The 27915-nt window shown below is 41.7% G+C and overlaps 1 protein-coding gene across 3 annotated transcripts in view; it reads right to left on the bottom strand.

Annotated features, from left to right (window-relative positions):
- The window catches only part of slc44a5b (solute carrier family 44 member 5b), a 100340-nt gene that overhangs the window by 27222 nt on the left and 45203 nt on the right, over window positions 1–27915 (bottom strand). For 2 of the 3 annotated variants that reach the window (XM_069193999.1, XM_069193998.1), the window contains exons 1-3: window positions 27329–27568; window positions 20850–20898; window positions 1826–1899 (exon numbers count right to left, since the gene is read on the bottom strand). In XM_069193999.1, coding sequence (XP_069050100.1) covers window positions 1826–1899; window positions 20850–20898; window positions 27329–27368 — 163 coding nt within the window. In that variant the 5' untranslated portion in view covers window positions 27369–27568. Of the gene's footprint in view, window positions 1–1825; window positions 1900–20849; window positions 20899–27328; window positions 27569–27915 lie in introns of those variants that run through there. The other variant, XM_069194000.1, reaches the window with a different exon arrangement.

The following is a 27915-nucleotide window of genomic DNA, read 5'->3' as shown; positions in this document are numbered from 1 at the left end:
ATGACCACAGAGAGTCAGGACCTCGGTTTTACGTCTCATCCGAAGGACGGCGCTTGTTTACAGTATACGGAATGACTGGTTGTCGGCTGCAGAGCCACCTGCATTCCCCCCTTCTCGAACAGAGCGGTGCTGTACAGCACAAGCAGGGCTCCGAGCGTCTTCCAGGATAAATGCACCGCGCATCAGTCTTTTCATTCATCATACATGGCTTTCTCCATAAGGACCTCTAAACGAAAGAGCTGGGTTGAAAGCTCCTTTGATCTGGGGGAGGAAGGCAGTGGGAAGTTATGCCTTACTGAGTTTTGGATATAAAATATTAAGGGACCCTCCCAGCAGATAGAAGGGGGACACGCTGCATCTATGCAATTAACCACAAGTCTAGGAGACTCCAGCACAGCAGCTCCTCTTTTTTCTTTTTTGATCCTTCTTGCTCATTTGTACTGTCGAGGAATTAGGAGTGCAGTACCAGATTGGTTTGGCATGTACTGTATGTCATGCTGTTTTATCTGCTTCCCAAAGGTTTTTTTTAAGCGAACGTGTGTTGTTAAAAGAGAGAAAAGAGCATTCCACACATTGGCACACTACAGTCCTTCTTATGGCTCAAAACTCCGATAGCCTTCCATGTGTGTTGTATATTCTTCTTGTTTAACCTAGGTTAATTTTGCGCTTGAGTTCAATCAATGGAAATGACTTGGATCTACTTTAATTTTCAAACCGATGATCCTTCATTCTCGTGTGACTGAAAACACCCACGTCTTAGCAGTGCTTTTTCAGAGATCTCTTCCCACTGGACATACGCATTTCTGAAACGCCCACATACAGTAGATGACGATACCAGTACACACTATTTTGCACTGAGATCCGACCAGATCAGTTAAACATTTGCAAAATGTGGGTTGTGTTGGTTTTAACGCACAGCGGAGCATTGTAGAATTAGAGAAAGAGGGACATAAAATACCTAATTTGGCTTTCCAGTTCAATTAGCCCCCACTCAGACAGTAAAACAAATGTCCTGCTCATAAATTTACAAATGCACGAACCTTTATAGAGAATTGGATCCATACAGTACATAAAACCTTCTAAGTTTACCATTAGGCACCTGAGCAGAGGTTATATAAGCATCGATCTTCTATTCAACAATAGAGTGGTTACAAAACATAACAGCAAACACTAGCACAGTTAAGACATTTTTTCAAGATCAAAAAAATTGCATCAAGATTTTATCACAGATCAAAATTATGCAAATGTGGTCTTATCACAGGAAGTTGAGTACTCTGCATAAACAAACCACAACAGTGTTTACCAGAATATTATTAATCTCGACAACATCGTGGGAGTTAGACAATTTTTAGATGTATGATGTGTTTCCAAGTTCCCTGGGACTCATACTGTGATATGGCTGAATTTAATTCAGCTAATGCACTGCCTAAACTGAATTTATCAAATAATAAAAGCAGATAGCCTGATGCTATGCAATGTAATTTAATTGACAAAGCAATTTAAGTCAAGCATAATTCCAGGATGATAACTTAAAAATAACTGTTAGTCAAAACATTTGTAAAGGTCCTAATTTAGCTATTTATGTAAAACATCAGATCTGAGATGCAACCAAATCTTTTTGGGGAAAAAAAATCATGCAAATGACTCCCAGGAGATTCTTATGTGTTACCACTTGTGAGTCACAGGGAAAAGGAAAAAAAGCTCAGATGTGGTTGAGATCAGAAAGTGACTGAAAATGGACTCCCAATCACTATGTAAAACAACAGCAAGAGAGTGAGGTCATGAGAGACTGTATGATGTAACACACTGCAATTCCATTACTTACCCACAGTTCCCAGAGCAATGTAGCCCAGGATGATGACGACAAAGATCACACAGCAGACCACATCAGTACAGTACCTGAAGACAACAGGCAAATGTCATTTGTACAGCAAAAAATACATTTTTACAGTCTTTAACACCATTTGGCATAACAGACTTCTTTTGTCACTTTGTGATTCATAGGTCTGTTACTTTCTAAAGCTCTGCTAACAGTATTGTTAGAATTGAATTATTCTGATACACAGAACAACTTGATCTTGCTGCACTACTTGTGGTGCCACTGCCTGTAAGGTAAATTACAGTACAGGTGTCCAGCATGACTGACCACTGGCCAGGGGGCAGAGGTCAATGTAGCTGCCTCTGCCCTTAGCACACAAACTAGGTGGAGGTCAAGGAAGAGGTGATGAATTCATACACACCAGCACACGGATTATCTGACTTATACCCCCTCTTTGTTGTTCAGTGGATGTTGTATAGTCATCAGAAGTGTTACAGTGCTGGAAATGTCGCAATAGTAGTAAGTAGTAAGACGTAATCAAATATGACACAATTATGACATGAATATGCTTTGTATGCTTTTAGCACCATCACTCTAATTAAGAAACTGAAACACATGGTACGTTCATAATTCAGTCTTTTACAACAGCCAATGCTAATATCTTTATAGCTCACAAACAGAGCTGTATACCATGCTGATAAGCCCTGGAATTGAAAGAAAACAATCATTCTTTTCCATTTCAGGCAGGTTAGGATTCAAAATTCATTACATACACCATTTCATCTATAATGGCTATATGGATATAATTCAGAAAAATAAAACCTAAAAACAAGATTGCTTTCTCTTAAGCGGTATAAAATACTGCAGCTACCACATATTTCCACTCGCAATAAAACACTGATCATTTTATTCCATGCACGTAGTTATTCCGTATGGATTCTGAGGACTTCTTCATCTCAGTGGGAGCAGTTTTTGAGTGTCAATTTCAGCTTCTAATGAGCGCTAGGGCGATGAATAAAAAGACAAAAAGCATAACACGAAAAAATGCCTAGAAACAATTCTCAAGAAGAACTCAAATCCATTTTAAAAATGGAACACTATTATTAAGTCTATATTTAACACCAATACTCCCCCTGTTCTTGTACAGCTTAATTGAGTAGAACAACAAAAGTAACATTGAATGTTGATTATTCGGCTTAAAACATAAAAAGCAGGAAGGAGCAGGAAGGAGCTCTGCCTTCAGAATTTTTAATAAGATGTGTTAACTCTAACAACCTGCTTCTTCTTCCTGAGAGACTTTGAAAATCCCCTCGTCTTTAACTAGGCCGGCTTCCTTTCATTTTCTAGATCGCAATTATTCATGTCAAGTAGGATCTTGGGGATGAAGTCTTTGAGCCTTGAAAGGCAGGGCTCTCTGTGGGAATGTCAGGGTGTCTGCATGGTCTTGGACACAGAGGTTTCACCCCTCTGCAGAAGGCTTTGCCTACCCCTTGATCTGCCTTGCCTCTTCATCTGTTGAGTTAGAGGATCAATGTATCAATCTCATCAGTAATTATAATCATCATCAGAGCATTGCCTTGGTTTCCGGTTACATTCAACAGTTCTACATACAAAATCCTATGCACTAACTCTGATTTTTTAGTTATTTTATAGAGTTATTGGAAGACCGTTCTGTTTCCTGTAGCTCGACTATACTTTGGTGGCTAAATAATGTCCATACCATAATTCACTTTGGCTACTGCTCTCACATTTCACCCCAAACTGCAAGGGTGTTCATTGTTTGAAATCAAATAACTGTTTATTTCCACTTAAGGGACCTCCAGGCGTGATGCCATTAGTGACATACACACATTAGAAACATAAATAAACATGAAGCGTTCAACCTCCTCGTGGAAGTAGTACAAAAAAACTGGTTTTCAGAGGCAAACCCTGAAATCTACATCCTAAGGTCAGCAAACTACACTCAAGAAATTTCTCTTTTAAAAAACGCCTTCCCATCTTTCAAATTTGATCCTAAAACCAAACAATTGAGATTTTCCTGCTTAGGTCTGTCAGTCTTGCTACTCTGATTCACTGTCTTGTTCAGCATTTTTATTCCCAACACTGAGACCACCAAACCAGGCTAGAATACCAAAGGTTAGTTGAAGCACCTATAAAATGCTTATTGACATCCTGATTGACATTCAGCTGTCAGCAGAATTGGAAGAACATACAATGTTGTCATTTCTAAAATAACAAGGCACTGTTTGCACCTCAGACATGTTTGCATTGTATTATAATGCCTAGTTATTTATATTCACCTAGACTTTCAACCAGCAGACGATACATAATTAGGAAACTGACTGCATATTTTGTTCTTCCTAAATCAAATGCCAAATCATCCTTGGATCTTCTGCTCCGTCCAGCCAATTATCATGACACCACAGCAAAGTTTGCAACTTCTCCTTGAAATGTTTCCCCAGTGTCCGATATGTCTTCAGTACTAGAATATTGCCTGGTAAGACTTTCAGGACTAGTTCTCCTACAGTCATCTGTATCTGTCACGATTGTATCCCCCCCCCTTAAGGGCGCTCCGGCTCTTTCACTTCGGACTTGATTTTGTACACCTGCTCCCTGTTCCAGCCTCCTTCCAGCCCACCTTAAAAGCCAGACGCTCACTCTGTTCCGGGCTCTGCATTGGTTCCCGTACCAAGCGAGTCCAGGATCTGAGCGCCTGGTCCTGTTCCCCCTCCCCCCCCCCCGACCCTCCACCGGATCCCGCTCCGGTTTTTAATCCTGTTTGTCTTTGTCTCAGATGGACCACCCGGCTGTGGATCTTTTTTCCTTCCTCTTAGATTTCTCTTTGGACTCTGTTTTGGATTGTTTGCCCCGGACTCGCCCCCCAGAACACCTGCGCACTATGGGCACGCCCCCTGTTTTCATTCCCGACTCCTGCATGCTTTTTTCCCCGTGTTTTCCTCACTCATCCCCGGATTGTGTCGTCTGCGTGGGGTCCGGAAAGAACGCTTCGTTACAGCATCTAACGTCACCTTCACGGAGGAATCCCTGAGGAACTCCTCTGGAGATGACCTTAACCTTGGAGGACATACTGTACCATTGACCTAACAGATTAGAGCCTATCTGTCACAACAAACATGACCTGTGATGAGCTTGAATGGAGCCCATGGAGACCTGAAAAGTCTGAAAACGCCACCCAAGCTTCTTGGAATGAGAACACGCCCAGCGAGGAAGTGTAAGAACTGAATCGTCTGTAATTCTGTCCTTCCTATGTGCAAACTGAAGAGGTTCAACTAAGAAAAATGTGTCCATCTTCTCAAAGCTTCTTGTCGAAAACTCATTGCCACACTTGTATGTTCTTACTTAGGTACTCTACAAGTAACTGAGATGTAATGGAGTGTCCACTACATAGTCATCTATTTAAATAACCCATAAAACACACTACCCAGTTGTACAGGATACTCCTTAAGCAGATGTTCACTGTTAAGGTTTTGAACACGACCTCTCAGTTACCTTCTGTCTGCAATTTTAACCTGAAACACCCAATAGTCTTCAGCCACATAATATTTTACGCGATACATCTTCCACACTCTAACCCCCTGGTCAAATCCTGTAACAAAAAAGTGAAGTCCAACAATTCGCAAGAACATAAGAAAGGCTATGAACAAAAAGGAGGCAATGACAGATCAGTTGTTCTGACTCATTCAATGCTAAACGGAGGTTGGCACTTCAGTATGAGCTCTCTGGACCCTTAGAGCTGGTGCAATATGTAATGTGTTTCACACGACACCCCACACATTCCTCATTTTGGTCATTCCCACAGTACTTCTGCCGAAATAGATATTGTCACTTCTTATTCTTCCCACAGTACAAACCATCCTCCCTTTCACACAGTCCCTGCAGTAGCACGGAAAATCCAGAAGATCTTCTATTTTATTTTTCTCTTTGATATAACCTACTCTACTCAATAACATACAATAAATCCACTTCTCTGCACCATCAGGTGACCTATTTCTATTCCCAGCCAGGCTCCTAAACTCTTGTTAGGCTCAAACTTACCCACTGATCCCAGCTAATACAGCAAATCACAAGAGTCTACCACAGTGCAGGCAAAGCGCATGATCGCTGTGTGAGACCTCTGTCACATGTTCAATCTCCAAACTGACTGGAGCCCCGTAAACTCAGTCCTAAACCACACTGATGACCTTGTGATCTAGACGGATTCACAGACAGGACAACAAAAGCAAAAGCTGATCAACATCACATTATAATGACACTTCAGGAAATTAGCAGAAGCCCAGAGATTAATTCAACACCCTATGTCAGATCGGGTGAAATTATGAAAATGATCCAAACTGAAAACAATAATGAAACAGGAAAAAATATTTGGCAAAAAATACAGGTAATACATCTGTCATGGCATTTATTGAAACTGACTGCCCTAGTCACATCAGTGCATTTTTATTGAAGGGTCCAGTTTAAGCAGATATTACCTTTCTATGAGATACTGTGTTCTTTAAAACTAATAATCGCAAAGGGTCAAAGGTGACAAAATCCCATAAGACCAGATGCATCAATGTGTTTAAACTTCAGCTATTTTTTGCTGAATTATTACCCACAAGGCTCAGTTCCAGGCACATATCCTCTTTTCTTGGCAGTGAAAAACATTTTCCATTAAAATTCATATTTTCAGATCCTGAATTTAAAAAAAGACCATGGACATTGGTCTCAATCGTCCGACAGCCCTTAAGGCAGAGAGATGCATCAGAGACTATCATTACCTTTCATCACTATGATGTTATATCATCCCATTTAGTATACACTGATAACCCTTTTACCACCAGTTATCATCTGTCTGCTTTAAAATGAGGGTGGGATGTCTGTATATACAGTATGTTATACATGTCTGTCTCTCTTCTGATTTTTCTCTTCTTTTGTGAGATCTCAGAAACAGCAAAACTAAATCAATGAAAAGCCTACACACATTGGAATGTTTCTCACATTCCCAGTGGCTGGTAAGATCAGAAAATGAGCATCCTACAAAACCACAATTACTGGGTCTATCGGCGCCTTCTGTGTCCAAGAAAATATGCCTCAGTTTAAAACAAAATGAGAAAACCTATTTTTACTGTAACACTCCTTTATCACAGTTACATATTTTAAACATCATTTATCACGATGCAGTAGCTACAGCAGATGATAATATGAAACATTCTCAGAAGTGTGCTCACTTATGAGCTTGTCCTTCATGCAAACAGTGCCTGATGTTACTGAAACAAATGGCGCAGTCCTGCATGATCACAGAGATGCCTGCATTTCATAATAGTGTGTGACAGTTAATAAAAAGAAGTGTAGCAAATAGCAGAGTTCTGCTCATCACTCTCAGAATGGTAGAACCCTTTTCCAGAGGTCAGAACAGAGAAAACTTACAGACAAGTGAGTGGAAAGCAAATAATGAAAAGGGGCTCAGAGCAGGCAGCAGTGGAGACTGTGTTCAATTGTGGGCTGGGGCACATTCTGGGGGGAGTTTGCTTGTTCTCTGTTATACATGTGTAAATTAATGCGCTCGTGTTGCATGTGCAGGGTGTTGCCACTCTTTGTGTCCCATCCCTGCGGGACTGAACTCCAGCTCACTGTGACCTGCAGATAACAGGAGAAAGTTGCTGATCGTGGATGGGTGGACCAAGGTAAAAGGTAAGGTAAAAAAGGCAGGGTAAAAGAGGAGCAGAAATGCCATCACTACATGATATCAGAGTGGGTTCTTCAAGTACACTCAAGTTGAACTACTCGATGTAATTTGGCCACATTAAAGGTTCCATTTTTTATTTGTTTTAATATTTATCAGCATTTTTTGTTACTCATGTGCAAGTGCTTCTTCGCTTTTCCCCCCAACAGTCTCAACACTGGATCTAGTGCAATTAAGGTATCAGTGTTCATTCCTTCTTTTAACCCAGTCCAATGATCCACAGTGTATCCTGAAGGCGCCTGCATTTGTTTGTTTTTTTTTACAGAACTTTGTTCAAATCTGCTGCTGGGAAGACATACTGGACTTGCATTGGAATCACCTTTACGACACACAGCCCTTGCTAACTGGTAGGAAAATAAATTAATAAATTCTCGATGATGCTCTGAGAGACACAGAACAACATACTGTCTCAGATGAATGTTATTTCCCTTTTTGTTTTTCTCTGGAAACCTGTTCAGAACTGGAGGAAGTGCTTCTTGCCTTGAGTCAGCGGCAGGTTCTGCTCTGTGAGAAGAGGATACTGAGGCAAACTCCCCAGGCTGAGGAACAGGCACAAGGTCACAGTCCAGTGCAGCCTGCTGATGAGCTCCTGTTGCTGGTGGCTGCCCCATACTCTGATATTCTCCTTGGGGAACACATACTGCCTCATGTCTGCTACGGAAACGAGCAGATTTCTCTTAAGAAAGAGACCTTCTCTCCAGTGTATCCTATACACTTCTATTTATCGCTATCCCTTTTAAAGCTCAACAACAACATACAGAACCATATGACCTGAAGACAGAACTGTTATTTCTTACCAGTTTCTGAGAACAGTGACAGCAAAAGCTGACAACAATGTATTTTTCTCCCCATACAATTCACCTCTACATACTGAGAGGCTCCAAACACATTTTCAGTTTCTAATTAAACTTGAATCATTCAGGACCTGTCAGATTCGGTGCAGTACGAAGAAATTGGCGCTACTCACAAGGGAGCTACACAGGAAAGCTCTGCAGCTATGAAAACCATGATCCAAAAAAGCTCCTAGCAGATGGAATATGAATACACTGATAATTGATTAGAATAGAAATATAAGCACACCTGTCTTTACTCCCATCAGCAAGGAATTTAATGACAGCGACACAGGAGAGACAAATTAAATTCTGTTAGACAGGATTCTTCATGTACACGTTGTCCTCTGTGACTCTAAACATGGGCATGTTTCAAAACTGAGTGTGGGGCCACTATTGCACAGTGCGTTACATGGAGTGGAGTGTTCATACATTTTATGAATCATTTCTTTGTTTATACTGTATGTATATGTTGTGGAACGATCACATCAGGACCAGATCACAGCAGGTCCACTTAAAATCTGCACTTCCAAATTTTTGATTTTAATTAAATCGTATTAGACTATTAAAAAACGCAACTAGATGAAACTCAAACCAACTATCGCTTTTAATCACTTCACCCAAGGTTTCCAGTCAAGAGCAAACCTGCTGCCTTTAAAAACCTTTTCATTGTTTAACTGGGAACTTCTACTGGTATCTTAGTTTATTCGTCACAGACCTTTAAATCAAATGTTGGGATATCAGATTTTCGGAACCAAAACCATGTGAAGTCCCAGGCTTGAGTTACACGTGACATGATTTGAAATTCCATAAAGAAACTCACAAGTTCTGTGTTAGAAGACCCTTCTGCCCCTCTGCTGGGCGACATCGTGCAGGTCAAGATAAACACAGGAAAGGGCCCTGTGACGACTTCCAGTCCTTCTCAGGGCTCAGTTCTCAGTGTGACAGGAGCACGACCGACTGCGAAATCACTCATTCACACTCGGGAAACGCAATTCTCTCAGTGTTGCAGAAGTCACAGGAATCTGTGTGTGCGTATTAAACAATCAAGAGGAAAAAAAAAAAACGGCAATCCATTCACATTTCCAGTGCTAAGTAGGATGCACTCCTCAAGGCTGGATGGGATGCAAAGCTATTGACCTTTTATCACTCCATCTGTAAATTGCTTTGGGATTCTGTTTTTGTCTTCTGTTTATAGCACTCCTTTATTTATAGAGCACCATTACACCTCCCCATTCAGCTCTTTCAAGTCCTCTTTGATGGCTGTTTCAATCCATTCCACCGGTGAGCATCATTGCAATCAGGTGCTCAGGAAAGCCATATTCCTTGTCATTCGGAGGCATGAAAGTCACCGATTTACATAAACTCCACCATCTCTGCGTTTTTTCAACAGATTATGAAGAAGTGCAAGCTGCGGGACCCCAGATACCCATTCAGAAACAATTTACTCTCTTTCCTTAAAAAAGAGGCTGGCTAGGGATGCGCACGTGCTGGTATTATGATATCAACACATAAAACACACGCTTTCTGTTCCTTAAAGCTTGCAGCGTTATTTGTAGGATTTAAGTGAACTGTAGACCGAATGTCTCTGGTGTTATATTTAGAAGAAAAACTACATGTGAGCAGCTTAATGACAGCTCTGAACCTAAGGAGAGCCATTGCAGTGCCTCTTCAACAGCTTGTGTGGTAGAGATAATGAGGAAATACAGCAAGAAGATCTGAGGGAGAAAGGAACACTGGACAGAACCATAAGGAAAAGGCTGGGAAGAGCTATAGGAGACAGCCACAGCTGCAAGTGTAGCTCTCAGCTGTGTGCAGGTCTCACTGATTTGCAGCTGTGTTATGGGGTTACCGAGATTGATTTGACGTTAATTAAGCTCATCAGAAAAACAAACGGGTTCCTCTGCAGCTTCCTCATTGTCCCATCCTGACACCCTTTTCTTGGCATTTCATGTTTCTTGATGTTATTTCACTTGTGTGATTAACCCATCCATCCCTTTTCTAACCACTTTGTCCAACTCGCGGGAGACCTGGAGCCTATCCCAGTAAGCAATGGACACAAGGCAGGATTACACCCTGGATAGGGTGCCAGTCCATCACAGGGCACATACACTCACACGAGGACTAATTTTGTCAGAAGCCAATTAATCTAGGAGTATGTCTTTGGACTGTGGGAGGAAACCAGAGCACCTGGTGGAAACCCACATGACCAAGGGGAGAACGCGCAAACTCCATACAGACAGCACCTCAAACTGAACCGAGGGCATCAGCACTGTGAAACAGCAATGCTAACAACCACAGCACCATCCCACCCTACCTGTACAATCCTTCACAGTTAATTCAACTTTGTGAGTAAAATAGAAGCTTAACATCCAAAAAGAAGTAGGTAGGTAAAAAAAAACACCTCAAGCTCCTTTTTTCTATAGATAAATATATAAATAACTTTTTCCGGCACACACTGCAAAAGGTTGCAGGTTCAGGGAGCTGTACTTTGTTTAATAACCTCAATTTTACTCTAAACCTGTATTGATAATTGTGGCATGAGCTGTCAAATGATTAGTTTGTGCAGGCCATGTTCACAGAAGCACACAGGCCTATCAGGGCCTCCTGTAGATAATCCAGGTTAAATCTGGCCTTGAGCACCAGAATCTTCCCCGCAGAAATAAAAACACTCCAAACCATGGGTGGAACTGAAACAGAATACAACAACGTGCAATTTGGATGTTCTCTCATTTTTACAAGGCCTGCAGCAGTCCAGACTGATTCAGCTTGCTCGCTTGTCTTCAGTGCACAGCACGTGGTCTTGTGTTCACAACAAATACGCAGAATCAGAAAGACTCCAAAGAAAACCTTTTAATGTCCCTGGTGAAAACATACAACAGCCAAAACACTAGATGCAGTCTCCCAGGCTCTCTGCCTTTTGATGTGAACAGCGCCAGGGCAAAACATCTAAGGAACGAAGGAAAAACAGAAAATCCCATTTTGTCTGTGAATGTAAGAGATGTGACTGGATGGGATATGTGACAAATGAGATATTGAACGATCTGTGTGAGATCACAACGCTGTGATAATGACTGCCTTGTAGGCAGCTCCTACCTCAGAGCGGCATTGGTATTGATCAACAAAGATATTGTTGAGACTGCTACCCAGGTGTGCCCGAGACCACCCCAATCCAGGTCTTTGTAGGAGCACCTTGAGTTTCTTTACTGGGATAATAATCCCTCTTAAATGAGCTATTAAGGAATGTTTTCGCTCCGCTTGCAGCAGATGGAAGCATTGTGACATGCAGTCTGGTGCAAAGCCTAGATACCACTGCGGGCCCAGGTGACAACATGGCAGTGTTTAGGGTTAGGGCTTGCAGCAGAGCAGGTTCACCCTGTGGTGCTGGCTCCATACCCAGCTGGAGGAGACCTGGTTCAGGATGACAACAGCATCATCCATCATACTAGCGCTGGACAAGTTTACAGAGCATGACCGCGACTGTGCACATCTTTCAGGTTCATCCCAATCCCCCTGATCCCAGTCTCACTGAGCATCTGTAGGGTATATTGAGAAAAAGAAACTCAAAGCCTGTCCATTGACTGTCTGATTATAGAAGGCATGTAAGAGAACTGTGCACTGTGCACAGTCAATTCTGTTTCTCTGGCCAGGCCATATAGTAGAATTTTTCCTTTTAGTTTTTTGGCAAACACTGGCCTTTAAAGAAATAAATAAATGCAAGTCCTCCGTGTTTTAAGTCAAGGTGCAGTTCATTAGCCAGATTGTTAGCGAATGACAAGGGACTACAATTAAATAAAACGGTTCCCAAGTGGTTCGACCAGTCTAGGCTCTTGCTCCGAGTGCTGGGTTGAACTTTATGATCCATCTGCTATGGGTTCGAGCCTGGTTCATCAGTGCCATCAATCAATTAATCGTATTCTAGTGTAGCATCTTTCAATACAGAGCATCCTCAAGGCCCTTTACAGAAATCACACAATGAAACCACACTTGCGGTTCATATCACTAGCTGACTGTGACCAAAATTCCCCAGGATGTGAATTAGGCTGAGATGAATTAGGCTGAGATGAGCTTCCCACGCCTCTCCTGGCTTCCAGTGAAACAGTGATTACTCCTGCTTCCCAGACACCTGGCAGCTCGTCGTGCCATCCGTTAGTGAAGCACGACTCGATGGGCACGGAGCCCCTGTACGTCACTGTGGGGCTTGTAGTGAGTCAGGAGAGGAGATGCTACATGGTGTAAAGGGCCAGGAAGCCCGCCTGCATGTCCTCATTCTTCCCCTTGTGGGTCCAGGTGTGGTAAAGGTGGTACATTGGCAGAGCCAACACACACAGACCCCACTAGCAATCCTGGTGCGGTGGCTCTGCCAATGTACCACCTTTACCTTTGTATCCCGCAGCCGGCAGAGGAATTCTTCTCCGTTGGGCCCCTGAGCAAGGCCCTTCACCCCAACTGCACCAGGGGCGCCGTAGAAATGGCTGACCCTGCGCTCTGACCCCCAGCTTCTCTCCCTGTCTGTGTGTCTCATGGAGAGTAAGCTGGGGTATGCAAAAAAGACAAATTCCTAATACAAGAAATCATATATGGCGAATAGCGCGATCTTATCTTATAAAGGAGGCTAAATAAAAATAATTGGCAGGGCTGTTTTGTTTTTTTAATTGAACGATTCTGTCCGTGCCTGTGAAAAACGAAACACAAACTAACTTTTCAATAGGATACCACAACAAGGATTGATTCACCTGCCAGCTAATACAGTATGCACAACAAGCAGAGTTATGCAAGCATGGAACCTTCCAGCCCTGGAGATGAGGTCAATACAGGTTATCAGCACTGTCTCTGAAGCATTGGGCTTAACCAGAGCTCCCATGGTGCTCTATGGCATTGGATAAACGTGCTCCAATACATTGTCCTAAAAAATAAACCTCTGCCCTTCTCCTGAGCAAGACTGTGAATAACTGAAGGGATCTCTCTGTATTGTGAATACTGGCACCACTCCTCGCCAAAGAGTCCACGAAGAGCTTCTGTACGTTTGCTCCAGAATCCCAGAATGGGCAAGGGCAGAATTTTCCAGACCACCAACACTGGAGGATTTCATGTCCAAAGCACACAACTAACTCCAGGGAAACTGTTCAATAAGGTACAGTATATATATCCCAGGCAGCATTAGATCAATCTGATTCAGGTCAATTAGCTCTCACACAGATTAACCCCACTGCTCCCACTCTCTTGCAACTTAATTAAATCAGACGTGTCACAGTGTTCTAGGGACTGGTTTGTTCTGTTTGTGCTTCTAATATTCTAAACATGCCTGTGAAGCAGTGGCAGATGTCCAGACCTTAGCTACAGTTACAAAACGACAATCTGCATAAGATCCCTTTAAATAACTTTAAAAATGCAGCGCCTTCTTTCTGATAACCCCATTGCAATGGTGAAAGCCGTGCCTATAAAAAGCACAATAATCCTTATTAAAAATAAGCACTATATCTGGCTAAAAATCCAAACCGCTCTGCGGGCTCAGTAACTGACGCATTTTGTGTGAAGAACACTGCGTTGTAAAACAGGCCTTGCATTATGACATTGCTATCATGACAGTCATTACTGGGGTAGTGCTCTGCATTCAATCCTGGGAACAGATGACACTGATAATCATGAGACACTCTACAGAAACAGATCACATTAGCATGAGTGGAGAGACCAGTGAGTGTAATCTAATTCATTTAAAGAACATGCAGTACGGGGAGAATTTAAGGACAGGAGAAATCTATCAAACACGGCACGTGAACGTGGAAGGATGTCAGTGCCGTGTCGTACAGTCACTGTCATCTGCAGTAAAAAAACAGACGTTAATGCATCCCTGCGACGATTTGTCTTGATTATCAGAACCACAGTATTGCCTTCTGACAGCTGTCTGACAGATCTGCCGCTGTGTGAAGGCAGCTTATGAGGAGGAAGTGCTGAATGGCCATTTGCTTCTGTCACCTACGGAGTCATAAGGTTGACTTTAGCACATCGAGAGCTTTAGAAAGGCCACCGACAAGAGGAGGCCGTCCTGCTCACTGTCAATAATACCACAGACAGAACCGTCACTCCCCTCAGAACCCACAACCCCCAGAAAAGTCTGTTGATCAACTGTAACCTGCATGCGTCTTTGGGAGATGGGAGGTGGCTGCAGCACCCAGTGAAGACCACCCCGTGAACACGAAGAGAACATGCAGACCCCACACGGACAGGCGACCCGGCCCGGAGTCAAACTCGGGGTCCTGGAGCATTCAACACCATGCCATCGAGCTGCCTGACGAAAGACAGGAGACTGGGGCAAGTGAGGGTCTTCAGGGCACACATGACAGGGGCTTTCGACCAGCTGCACCTCAGTGTCACAAGCAACAGATGCCTTTAGTGTGTCCACCCATTAAATAATGTTAAAGTTACCTTTTCCCGTGCCAGCAAGTTCTATCCCTTTGCCAGTTATCTGAGCGGACGGCTGAGTACTGTGACAGAACGCAGTCCGACTAATTCTCTGAAGCCCTGATGTTGCAGCTTGAGTAAGTGCAGCAATAACAAGCTGTCAATAGATAGCCATATAATGCTAAAACACAACAGTAAGGCGCTAATGGCGAGGGCAAGCTCTGGACTATTGCAGCTGAACCCGAAGGGGAAAACTGACAACTGCGACTGTAACACTATTCACGGTGAAACGCGGTGAGTCATCAATGACCGAAAGAGTCTGCAGCAACACACAGATGCAGTTCTGCCCCAGCGGGATGTACTGGGGGGACACGGACCGAGCCACTATAACCAAGCTTCACGATTATCTCCACTGGGATCTGATGTTTGAGCGATTTTGTGAAAAACGGCCCCCCAGAGAGACTAGCGTGATTTATGGTCGTCTAATAAATTACCTTTGGCACACTCCGGGAAACAATGCCCGTCCATTCCACAGCAACCGGAGGAGAGCTGCGTGCCACTGACTCCTGCAGTGTCTGAGTTATTAGCAGATAGAATGTAATTTTACAAATCACTGGGCTAAGATTTGCTGCCTGCTTCCTTCTCTCTTGTGCTCCTCAACGTGCAGCAGCACACGATCACTTAAGAAAAATAATTGGGGGTCCAATTAAGTTGCAAAAGCACGGCCACATGAATGACGCAAAGAGCTGTAGCACGAGGTAACTCAAGTCCAGCCACAGGCGAGTGTGCCCACCGGTGCATTCTGGCACCCCAGTGGTAAGAGGCGTGCTACACGGAAAGAGACTAGCAATTTGCAATGGCCAGAACAAAACAGCAATTCTGCATATACACAAACCTGGAGACGCCAAGGCAGCTGCTGCTGTCCCTGCTGAGTCGCACATTTTTGCTCTACACTGGCCGGACAGTCTTCCTCTCTCCTCCTCGTCTCTAAAAGCCTGCCCTCATTTTCTGCCACCTGGACTCTGCTTCTCAAGTAAGAGATTCCTCAGCTTTTTTTGCCACGGCTTTGTGTTTTAACCTTACAAAGAATAAACTTTTTTTTCCTTTTACCGTACGACAATAACACTTATTATCTCTGGGGAAACTAATGTACGAACTTTGCTGAAGTAAACACTTCCTTCCCCTCAGTCCTAAAGTTCAGGATTAGCAGCCCGGAAAAGGGAAACTGCTGAGCTGTAAAGGAATTATGGAAAGTCCGTGAAAGTGGTCTGTAGACTGATGTGATGATGGGATTTGTTCTGTTCTTCCCATTTGACATCTGTGTGCACATTCCAAGAAAGACAAACTCCTGCTCCAGAGTAGCTAACAAGGGACTGTTGAGAGTTGTTTAAAGAGAAGTTACTTGAGAGTTGTTTTCCCTTGAACCCTGGACTCTTCTCTGCCTTAACCAGCCACAACCAGCTCAGAGGGTCACCTTGAAAAGCACGCACAGTAGCTCAGAGTGTTCAAAGTGCTGAGCACTGCTGCCACCCTTAGTAATTAATCTCTGGCCTTTCAGTAAACAAAGGGATTTGTGATTTACAACCAAACTGAGATCATACTTAACATCATCACCATTACAATTATAGGATAACATTCTTTGTATCTTTGGATCAAAGCCTGCAATCCATTCAAAACGAGGTTCATTATTTTTAGAGGTCATTTGAAAGAAAAAAAACATAGCAAAATGTTTGTTAGTAATAACATTTTTTGCATGCTCTGAATATCCACGTACATGTATTAAAATTGGGAGGCAAGTTGGTGCAGTCATTAGCATTGCAGCACAGGGGCCCAGGGTTCAATTCCAGACCTGGGGTACTACCTGCAAGGAGTTTGTATGTTCTGTTCTGCCATGTTTCTGTGGATTTCCTATGGGTGCACGGGTTTACTCCAACTGTCTTAAAACATACTGACAGGTTAAGTGGCTTCTGGGAAAACAGGCCCTTGTGTGTGTCTAAGTGTGTCTGGCCTGCCATGACTGGTATCCCATCCAGGGTGTATCCTGCCTTGTTCCCCTTGCTTGCTGGGAATAGGCACCAGCTCACCCAGGACCCTGAATTGGAAGAAGTGATTAGAAAATGGGTGGATAGATGTATTAAAACCTAATACCACTAAAACAGCCATGAGCTATAGTGGCACAAGACGGACGCCTGTGGACCTCCTTTGCATACAGGCATGATGGGAGTTTGGGATTAGTATACATAGTTGCATAATTCTCCTGCTCATGTTAAATCCTGAGTTCCTGCTGTTATGTGCCACACATGTTTGGTCTGTTACGACGTAGTGTGTGCATGTTTTTATTGGGGATGAAAAAAAAGAGAGGAGGGACTTGAAACACAACTTTCTCATGATGGTAAGAGGTGGAAATCAGTCAGTTGTTTTTCCTGGAGTGTGTTTCTCAGCATTATCTCTGCAATAGGGTTCATAGTTAAAGCATTATTTGTAAGTTAATATTTAACCATAGATATGAAGTAACACTCTTAAAAAATGTATACAAAATAGTCAGGCTGGCAATTTTTACACTTAATATTAAGACAAGAACATTAACAAATGTTTGTTTAAATATAACCTAGATTTAATTCAGATTTAAAACTAGTTAATGCCAGTCTTGTTATTCTTTTTATTTTATTTCACAATAAAATGAAAGTTAACTTTTGTCTACCTTAACAGTAAACAAATATTTACTATTTTCTGTATAGTATAAAAACGTTCAATTTCAAGTATCTGCATACAGTATATGATATTCTTAGAAATACATTGTGATTAGATGACTTTTGTAATTTAATGGCTATAACTATTCATAGAACTATTTTAATTGATGTGCAGTCAAAAAGTGTCTTATCTTAAAGAAAACAACTGCTTCTTCTTAACACAGTTATTGTTCGTGATCATCCTTATTGGCTGCCAGACAATTACTGAAAAATCCGTTATTTTTACGGTTTCTGAAATGTGCGCGATACTTCAGTATCCTATGTTAACATTTTCATTTTTCACTCCATAAAAATCCATCACACTCTTCTGTCACACTAAAAACTCTTTACCATATTATCTCCTGAAAAACAGACTCGTGTGTGTAGTTTCCAAAAAATAGGAGTTATTACAATGATTGCAGGAAGAACCAAACACTATAAACAGTTCTTCTATAAAGAAGGGAAAGAATGTGTTTAATTTAATTGCAATTAACAGAAAAACCTGGATTGGATTCTGAAGGAAACCCTGCTAGCCTGTTTGATTGAGACTCCCTCCAGCAGACATCACGCAGTCATGCTATCTGCAGAACAGAATGTAAATCAGCCTCACTAAACACAAAGGACAAACCGAACCCGGGTCTCAATCACCCTCCATTCTCTCTCTGCCCCCTACTGCTGACAGAAATAAAACCCTCCAGGTCTCTGCTGCACAGACGGAGTTTCAATTATGGTGACTTTATTCCCCTACGGCTCGTAATTTGTAAATATTGAGATCGCATTCCTGGCTCCCAGCCTAAAGCTTTCCATTAATATACACTGCATCCCACTCTCTCACGACGTAAATTACGGCTCTGAAGGAACTCCGAAGCAAACAATTCCGACTTCCAAAAAAAGAGCATCAGAAGTCAAGCTTGCTTCTGTCATTTTCAATTCAATTTTTCTTTTTATTTCCTGGTTTATTTAATTCCTCCTGCTTAGCCTTAACATGCGCTGACTGCTTGCAAGAATAGGTTTTACAACACAGTTATGTTATGATTATGAAATGGAGGGATTTTTCCCCACTGTGGGCCACCTGCCCATCCAATACATTTACCCTGGAGTGGGCAGGCTGCCCACAGCGAACATAAACAGGAACCAATAACTATAAACATCCCCTCCTCTTGTCCTTTCTGTGGTTCATGGGCAGGCAGGCTGCTGAAGGCGTGAGTCACAGCTACAGTATTCATGAGCAGGTAGTACCTAGGCCATACATCACCCAGTCCACAGATCTGACAGCCACACAGGGCCTCCTTAGGGACACTCACAGGCAAGCTCACGGAGAGCGGGCAGCCCATGAGGTCGATCGCTGATAATCCCCAGCTCAGTCAAGGCATCTCTCCTCACCGTTACCACATAGATTCCACGTCAAGGACAAAGCCCAAAGGAAAACCCCAGCCCTGGCACTGTCTGCCTCACTCTGCTGGAGCAGCAAAATACAGTATATACTTTCGAGAGAAAAAAAAAAAGATTCAAGTTCTCCCATGAAGAAAACCTTGACACGAAGGACAAAGCTTGCTCAACTGACAGAAAAGACAGTACTAAACACCGAGGCTTCCTCTCAGCATCTCTACGACTGCAAACTACTTACTATAAATGCAAAAAAAAATCGAAAGGAATAAAACAGCTTACTTGACTAGAAAAAAAAACTGACAGTGCATGTGCACAGCACACAACTACTTAACGCTTCAGATATTAACTGTCTCGCATTCCTATATGGGAAGATTTTTTTTCCCCATCTGTTTGACCTTTTTTCTCATTCAGGCGTAACAGCTATCTCCAGAGCGACTGCAGGAATTACCCTGTACTGTATATACAGTATCTATAATTACATCTGTAGCTATCGAGAAATAGATCTCCTTTAACTCTCATTCCAGGGCAAAATGAAATCCACGTTTGCATGCAATTGAATTGGGCAAAGCCGTTTAGAAGTCCCTGGCAGGAGGAGGTTTTAATCCCTAATTTCTGCTGATTGTCACCGCTCTGGAGGGCTGCAACGGCTCAGCTACGCCGGTGGAAGTGGAGTTTTCTCAGTTCGGAGTTCAACTTCTCAGTAGCTGAAGACAGCTGACCTTGACGCTATGCCAGGAATGGAATCCTGCCTGCAGGCATTAAAGTGAAGGTAACCCGTTAGCCAACGAACCCTCATCAACACTGCCAACCAGGCCTTTTATATCTCAGCGATTATTTATTCAATGCTTTGTTTCCGGTGCTTTGCAATGCTGTTTTATTTCCTTCATCAGGTTTGTACGTATGACTATTAGAATATCCTTTCTTTTAAACTGCACCTGACGTGATCTCAGGGCACTTGACTATAGAACAACAAATGAGAATCGTATACACTAATGAACACAGTGAATTAAACAGGCTTAAAGGCTTGAGTATGAAAGTGAGAGTTATAAGGCTGGATTATTGAACCGGTTCTTTGACACATCTTTTAGCATTGATTTGATGACAACGATACTGTGCCAGCCCTCAGCTGTCAGTGCTGAGGAAGGTCACAGTAAAGGTACTTCAAATTAAAGCGCGACTGAGAATTTGACCTCAGGATTCTGAAAAAGACACAGCAGTGGGACAGGAGTTCAGGTTATAATTTTAGTGCGATTTGTATCTGGATTGCTGCAGGCAGACACGTACGGCAGCCAGTTCAGAGGTGAAATCCAGTTCTATTTTTTTTCCCCATCTTACATGGAAAGTAATCAACAAAGGAAATACGCGTGACTCTTTTTATTTTACAGCTTTTATTGCTCATTAGCGAGACTGTGGTCTCTTCGTCTTCCTGTGGGGTGATTCTGTGCTTTCTGCTCCCTCAGTATAAAGCCTGCCAGGAAACGTCACTAGGGCATAGCAAGTACAAATTTCATCCCCGTAGCCACCATCACCTTTCCCACTTTGTGTGTAATGCTGGAGCTCGCTTTTCTGATGCTAAAGCAGGTTAATGACCCCATGGGAAAGCACTGCGTAAACATTTAGAATACTGTACGTTCGGAGGAACATGCACAAGAAGCACAAGAACATCCACCCAGCTTCTAACCAATTTATCTCATTTAGAGACTGGGGGCAGCTTGAGCCCATCATGGCAAGGAACGGGCACTGAGCAGGATACACCCTGGACACGACTCCAGTCCATCGCTGGGCACACACTCACACCAGGGCCGGAGAGCCAATTAACCTAATCGCTCCTCCAGGACTAGGGCTGGGTGCCACTGCTGGAGACGAAGACACATTCAGTCAACACGGCACAAATAAGAGTACAGGAGTTCTAGGAGGAGTGAAAGAAAACACAATACCTTTTGTGGACAGGTCCTCTAAACGTTGGGTCAAACTTGCGAGGTTCACCTGCAAACAAAGAGTTAAATACGTTGAATATATAGCACTTCTCAAGCAGGAGTGTTGAACCAAACTCATTTTCATTCCGTATGCCGCCTTGCTAGTGCTCTTGTGTTGAGACGCCTGATGTCCTCCAGCTGGGTGGGGCAGGCATCTTTCTGTGCATATACTGTACCAAACACTGAAACATGAAAATTACTCTTTTCCATTCTATCGTTTCAAACAGTGCAGCTGCACTGAAACATGCAAATATGTTTGACACAATTACTCTGTCAATCACAACGAAGAACCATAACCGTCTCTGCAAAATGCATCATTTACACTCTGATTGCAAGTCAGGTGAGAAATGAATGTGAAATCAAGAGAAATTCTTAAAGATGGTCCGACTTGTCCAAAACATGAAGCTCAATTAAAGTTAATTAAAGGAATTTAATCAAAGCTAAGCAGCTCCTATGTATGCTAAATTTATACAATGAAAACATTTTTTCTTGTCTGTTAAAAAAACAAAACAAAAAAGCAATTAAAAACATTGTTGCTTCAGTTGGTTCTAAATACCCATTTCAGGGAAGCCCCATGAGGAAAGAAAAACTCTAACGACACTCGGCATTCCAGTCAAGCTTGTCCATGTTGTCCTCAGACATAATTACCTGTCCTGGGATTTTGCTTATGAATCAGTCTTTTCCCATGAAGGAGAAAACTGCCTTCAAAGGAAACCAAGGAATGTGAAGAATTTAACCACTGCAGTGCCTCAGATGTGTAACGTACACAAAGGCACACAGTGACACCTACTACTGTAATACAGTATATATTGTACGTTGAGTTTAATATAATTCCCCATCCACTAAATCTGCCCATGATAATGTGCTTTTTTCTCAATATTGCACAGTCAAGTTACTTGTTCACTCCTTTCTTTCAGAATGACTGTGTCCAATGAGCTTTCAGCAATAACATTTGCCTTAAAGTTTCACTCGCACAGTATCTACTGAATCTTCCTTTACCATAAGCTGTTTACCCACAGCCTTGCAATTGACCATTTAAAGACTTATTGTGTAAAAACAACATAAAACATTTAATCACACTATGCTTCACTTGTATTACGCTGAATTATTAATTACCATATCACCCAAAGGACAGTACCTTCCATGGCACCTAGTGTGTGGTGTCCATGGTCACCACAGTGGGGTGGTGTTTTGGAAATGTACAGCAGGTGGCAGAGTCCCTTCTACTGATTCACCAACACCACTTAGAGCTTCTTGCAGGTCTCCAATACCAGTATTGACCAGGCTCAGCCTTGCTCGGCTTTTGATATCTGTCAAGATTAGGCTACAAGGTAATAACGCTGCTGTCGGTAGTATTTTATTCTCACAGCTTGCCTGATGTATAAACATGGTGAATGCATCATTGGAAAGATTAGAGGTCATTTTCATGGATAATTTAACGGATAGTAACTGCCAGGGTTTTGTGCTCATGGAGACATACAGTAGCACTTCGATTATCAACACTTGTCAGCAGTAAGGTTAAAGCCTTAATGCTTTCTCTCCTACTCATTAAACAACCGTTTATGTATATTTAGTTTAAGGGTAATTGTTGGGCTAATTATCACTTAGCCCAAATTTCAGGAGATCCTTGAGTAAGGAGAAGATCCACACTGGGGTACTGAATCTGAACAGACATTTTCTGGGTGATCTGGAGGCTCACAGATTTAGATTTACATTTAGATGCAAAAAGTTAATTATCATGACAATTTAATCGATCAGATTAAGGTTGGTGAGAAATACCTCCTGTAAGTGCCTTGAAGGTAATCCAGAAAAGCAATGGTTAATAATTCAGAATTTTAGGGCTGTGGATAAGATGTTGACAATGGGATGATGACATTCAAAAGGAAATGTTTTTCTCTGCAACAGATAATATTTTATTAATGATCTGTTTCTTATCAATGCTGCAAAGCATTGTGTGGAACTGTAAACAAGTCTTTGACTTCTAACATTCACTTTATGAAAAATATTTCCATTAAAATAAAGGAAGGCAAACAGTGATTTGCAGAGAAAGCTAGACCACAAGCATAGATATTACTGTTATAATCATTGTGATAATTGTTACAGTATATGGGGACTATTGAAAATCCATTTTCAATTGTTTTTGTTTTCAAATAATTGCCAAGAAAACAGAGATAAGAATGTATTATTTCCAAACAAGGCGGTTTTTGAAGAAGCTGCCAGAACTGGTGAACAAATGTATCCATGTCAGGCAGATAATAGCTATAGAAATTACTTATAAAGACTGATGTAAAATATTCTGCAGATAAATATGAAAAATGAAATATATGATTACATACAGCATGGGGAATCATTGCTTAACTGCGAGGCACTCTGTTCAGTGAATCCACTCGGCATTACAACATTACCAATGGTTTAATGGTTTAATACTTTTAAACCTCATCACAACATCTTGGTCAGATCTGCCTCAACGCATACATGTGAAGTTATTGTTATACTTTTCATTACCATACACAATATTTTTTAATCATTTCACAAAGCATCGCACGTGTAGATGATCTCCAATATCCTCGAAATACAACCATTAAGTTTGTTTTCAGAAGAAACCCACTGAAGCTCTGCATGATTCTGCGAAATCAGCACATACTGTATCTATTTAAACTGATGGTTACAAATTTACAAGGCAAAACTGTATTAAATAATTTAACTTGAAGCCATGCCTTTTTATACCACTGATCACGTGCTTGTTGAACACATATCCTGAACACTGTACATTTCATTCTGCTTTTTGGCATAGTTTCGTAGTGCCACTTCCATAAATAACATATTGATCATTAGCTCAAGGAGTTGGTTGTAACAGAGACAAGCACCGCAACAAACTAGAAACTGCTTCTGCTACCAAGGGAATGATTAAAACAGTTCATAAATCTTACATAGATTTTAAGGCAAGCTTTGCTGTTTGTCTTCTAGAACTTTAATTACAGGTACCAGCTGTAGCTTGAGATTTAAAAGCAGAGGTACAATACCACCTACAAGAAAAGTAGCTGATGCAGAGCTTTGGACTAAATTGTGTTGTCGTTTTCTGCAGAACACGTTAGCTGACTGAAACTGTTTGGAGACGAAAAATCCTATACCGGGCAGAAGGATTTTTGACCTTTTTTCCTTGTATGTCAATGTGTGTCACCCCTCGTCAGTGTTTATTGAATATTTCCTGACATAAAAACAGAATTGGGACGACTTTGATTTTGCTGTATAGATTTAGCTGGTACTACAAGTCTACATCACTTCAGAGCTGCCTTTGAGAAGCTGACAGTGAATAGATGTGCTCTGTGTAATTTGAAAAGGCAATAAGTATCAAATCCTTTTTTTTTTACCCATTCATCCTGTCAAAAATGGTCCGTACTAAGAATAACAAAACGTATTTGAATGCATTTTAGCATGCGGGTGTACTGAAGCATGCAGGTGTGTAAATGTGACATGTTCTCGTAGTTAAGTGGAAGTACAAAGCATGCTTTTGAATCCTCATCAATTTATTTTTTGGTCCTATTTCCAGAAATAGCCAGTATCACTAGTGCAGAGTGCTGCAAGTTCTTGATTTTTAACAAGAAAAGGGAAAGGAGGAATTAATCATGACATGTACGGTACAGTTAAATTTAATAATTCTTCACGTTTTGCTCATTCCTTCTGTTTGCTCCCTGGGAGGATCCTAATTCTCACTGGCGTTAATGATAGCAATGCTTTTATAGAAACACAATGAGATCACTCTGTTCCATTAGCAGTTATTATGCTCAGACATGAAAAACCCTAAGAGTTAAATGACAGTGGAAAGGTAGTTATGTGCTCTTCTCAGTGCTAAACTAGCATTTAAGCCATTGAGTGGAAGTCTGGTGCCTACATTAATAAATGTTATTCGGAAGTCAGTCTTAAGCCACAGTTTGTTTTACTTTCAGTTCACAGTTACATTTCTCATTAGTTGCTTGACCTCATAAGAATTTAAAACTTTTTAAAACAATTTAAAAGTTTGAAAAATTGCAATTAAGTAAAGAGTTGCAATACTGTACAGAAATGCGTCTTTTTCTCAGTACTCAAGACCACTACACAGAACGGCATTTTTTTTTTTACAAGAATTTAATATTCATTAAATTACTTCTTCTGCAAGTGTAAGCACAGAAGACGTGTGAGATGGTTAATGGCCCTGGTGCTGCATTCTTTCAGGAACGACGTGATTCAAGAAAAATAGGTTTAATTTAAAACACCTTTAGAAATGGCAAAATTACAAGCACAGATAAGGATTCCCCAGCAAAATGCAAACGAAAACGGTGTGCTGAGCCAGGAACTGTTCAAGACTGCAAAGGTCCTTGCAGACAAAATCAAGTCTGTGCAGCTGAAGCAGCTGATACATCTGACCGCAAATGTTTGCAGAACAGATGAATTTCCTTAAGACAGGGCTAAAGGATTTTGCTGAATTTAGGGCTCTTTGCATTATGAAATGTAAAATTTTCACAAAAAAAGAGCTCACTAACAGGTGCAGTTAATGAATGAGCAGTGCACAATCGTAATATCTTGAAACGAATGCTTTGGGTTTTTTTTAACGTTTAAGTTTTCTTTCCTACCTCAGAGAGACAGAAAAGCATTCAACCAAAACAGATAAAATTGACTAATCATGCCACACCAAAACACTTTTCAGTTTTTTTTACAATATCTAAATTCTTTGTGTATCTTTCTCCAAAATATATGAATGGTAATGAGGGCACATGATAAAAAAAAAGAATCTGATAAACTGTAATTGCAGTTGATAATTTACGGTTTTACTTTCTGTAAAACAGTTTCCTGGTTTCCTGTTCTTTTTTCCCCCAATTAAAAAAAGGAAGGAAACTATTGCAAAATTGTGCACAATCTTTGCATATTTTCAGACAGGGAACACAAAATGTTCTAAAGGATAAGGAATCTGTACCCATTAATTTCTGTACTCTTGTTTCTACTGTATGAAAACTGCCTTCTTTATTGCATAGAATCTCAGAAAATGTAAAATGCTTAAAAAATGCACATATCCATTGATCCATTAATTCATCCTGTTGCGTCCCAGTAAAGCCGAGCTTATCTACCTGCCTGGGTAAAGGCAATGACTGGTCACCGGTCATTGCATAATACGCACACAGGCAAAATTTAGAGATGGAAATTAACAAGGCTGCTAACTATATAGCATCTTAGCTCAAAGATGAGAGAAATAGACCACACACAGGAAACCCACAGGAATACAAACAGAACCCAGAGGAGGCGTCTAGCCCAGAATCCAACCCAGGACGCACAAGCTGCAAGGCAGTGGTGCCAGCTGAAAAATTAATTAACCAATTAGCTGCAGGTGCTTCACTTCCATTCAATTCAGGGTTAGCACATTTTTCTGTTCCCTCGCAAGGATTAGACAAAATGGGAACCCAGTCAAGAAGAACAGGTTTTGGACCAAACAGGTGGTAAAGTTATTACGCCCCAACTTTGAGAGGGGCTGTCATGGGTTCCTAACAGTTTTTCAAGGCAAGAAAATAAGTTTGCATCACTTGTGCAAATCAGAAATAACCACAGGCAGATTACACTTCCAAACAATTCTAGTTTTTCCTTCAGAATTCACACCGTTTCCCCCCATGAATAATACAGCAATGGACAGGTCAGACAAAAATGGAACAAATTTCTGTATGTTACCTTTAAATCATAAGCCTAAACCAGAAGAGTCAAAGTTTAATAGCGAAGAAAGTGTTCTCTTTCAGCCAGCAGAATTCAGACTTTTAAAATTGATTTTCACTCCCAGTCCCAAGCAAGACCTCTGTTATTTAGCTTGTACACCACTTCATTAATCACACTGGGCTTCAGCTGCAAAAAAAAAAGCTTTTTTTATCTTCTGCACCTGAGATTCTAAAAAAAACCCTCATTATTCTCCCTTACAGTGTTTCATTATTTCCCAGTTAACTTGCCAGTAATCCCTTAACTTGCCAGTCCCCCAGCCATGCAAACTGAATCATTTCCTACTTCCAAACGTGTCTTTAATATATAAAATGTGTAAATAAAGAAGGCAAGCAAGACGTTTTCCTACCGTACCATAAAGATAAGTGATACAGCAAAGTGTAACACCCATCCATTCAATATGTGCCCTGAATCTGGAAAAGAACCAGGGCACCGAGCACTAAAGAGGATATTTTTACAGAGCGTTTTCTGCTGAGCCAAAATCGAATAACAGCATTTGGCGTTTCTGTAGAAGTGTGGTGCCTTAGTCAACAGCAGTTTTCCATAATGTCCTTGTGCGCATAGATCGAGTCTTAAAGAGAAGCAACAATAGCGTCCCAGATAATTTCCATGAAAAGCCATCAGCCTCTTATCAAGGCGATGGTGGAAGTTCTCCCTGCTGTGCATGAGTCTGAAGATCTTTGTCTAAATTGCGAATATTTGCTTACCATGTTTCCCATAGTAGTTTTCTTTCCTTGCCTTGGCCATTGTAATTCTGGGTAATAAGCAGCCGTAGCTTTAGGGCTGGAGCAGTTCTGCCTGGCCCTTTTCCATGTTTAACTGTCCCATGCAGCTGAATGTTCTGAGCGCAAGCTAATTATTAAAAGGAAAACGGGAAATCCAGGACTTCTGACCTGAAACACAGGGCAAATCAGGAGCCTAGTAAACGCCTGCAAACACTGCTTATCGCTCCAGCTATAATGCACACTGCCTGACCGCTGATGAGCCACACACAACGCAGTGCGTGTTCTCCCTTACCCCCTGCGCCCCCCTGGCAATGAGTCAACACAGCCGCCTTGCTCTCTAAGGCGGCCCTGTCACAAAACAGAAACTGAGCCCCCACTGATCTACAGGTGCCTGCCCTCCTGCCACACTTGTTAAAACCTAAAGATCGCCTCTCCTCCCTCTCACTGCTTCAGCTTCTGAAGGCTGGCTTAACGCACTTGGCTCTCCAGTGTTTAGAGAAGCAAATGTTCATCCTGACAAGGGGCACAAAGGGCTGTAGCAAAGACCTACACTGGCCTCCAGTACACGG

The sequence above is a fragment of the Lepisosteus oculatus genome, chromosome 9, assembly GCF_040954835.1.
Source record: "Lepisosteus oculatus isolate fLepOcu1 chromosome 9, fLepOcu1.hap2, whole genome shotgun sequence".
Classification (NCBI taxonomy): Eukaryota; Metazoa; Chordata; class Actinopteri; order Semionotiformes; family Lepisosteidae; genus Lepisosteus; species Lepisosteus oculatus.
This window is presented reverse-complemented; position numbering and strand designations above follow the sequence as displayed.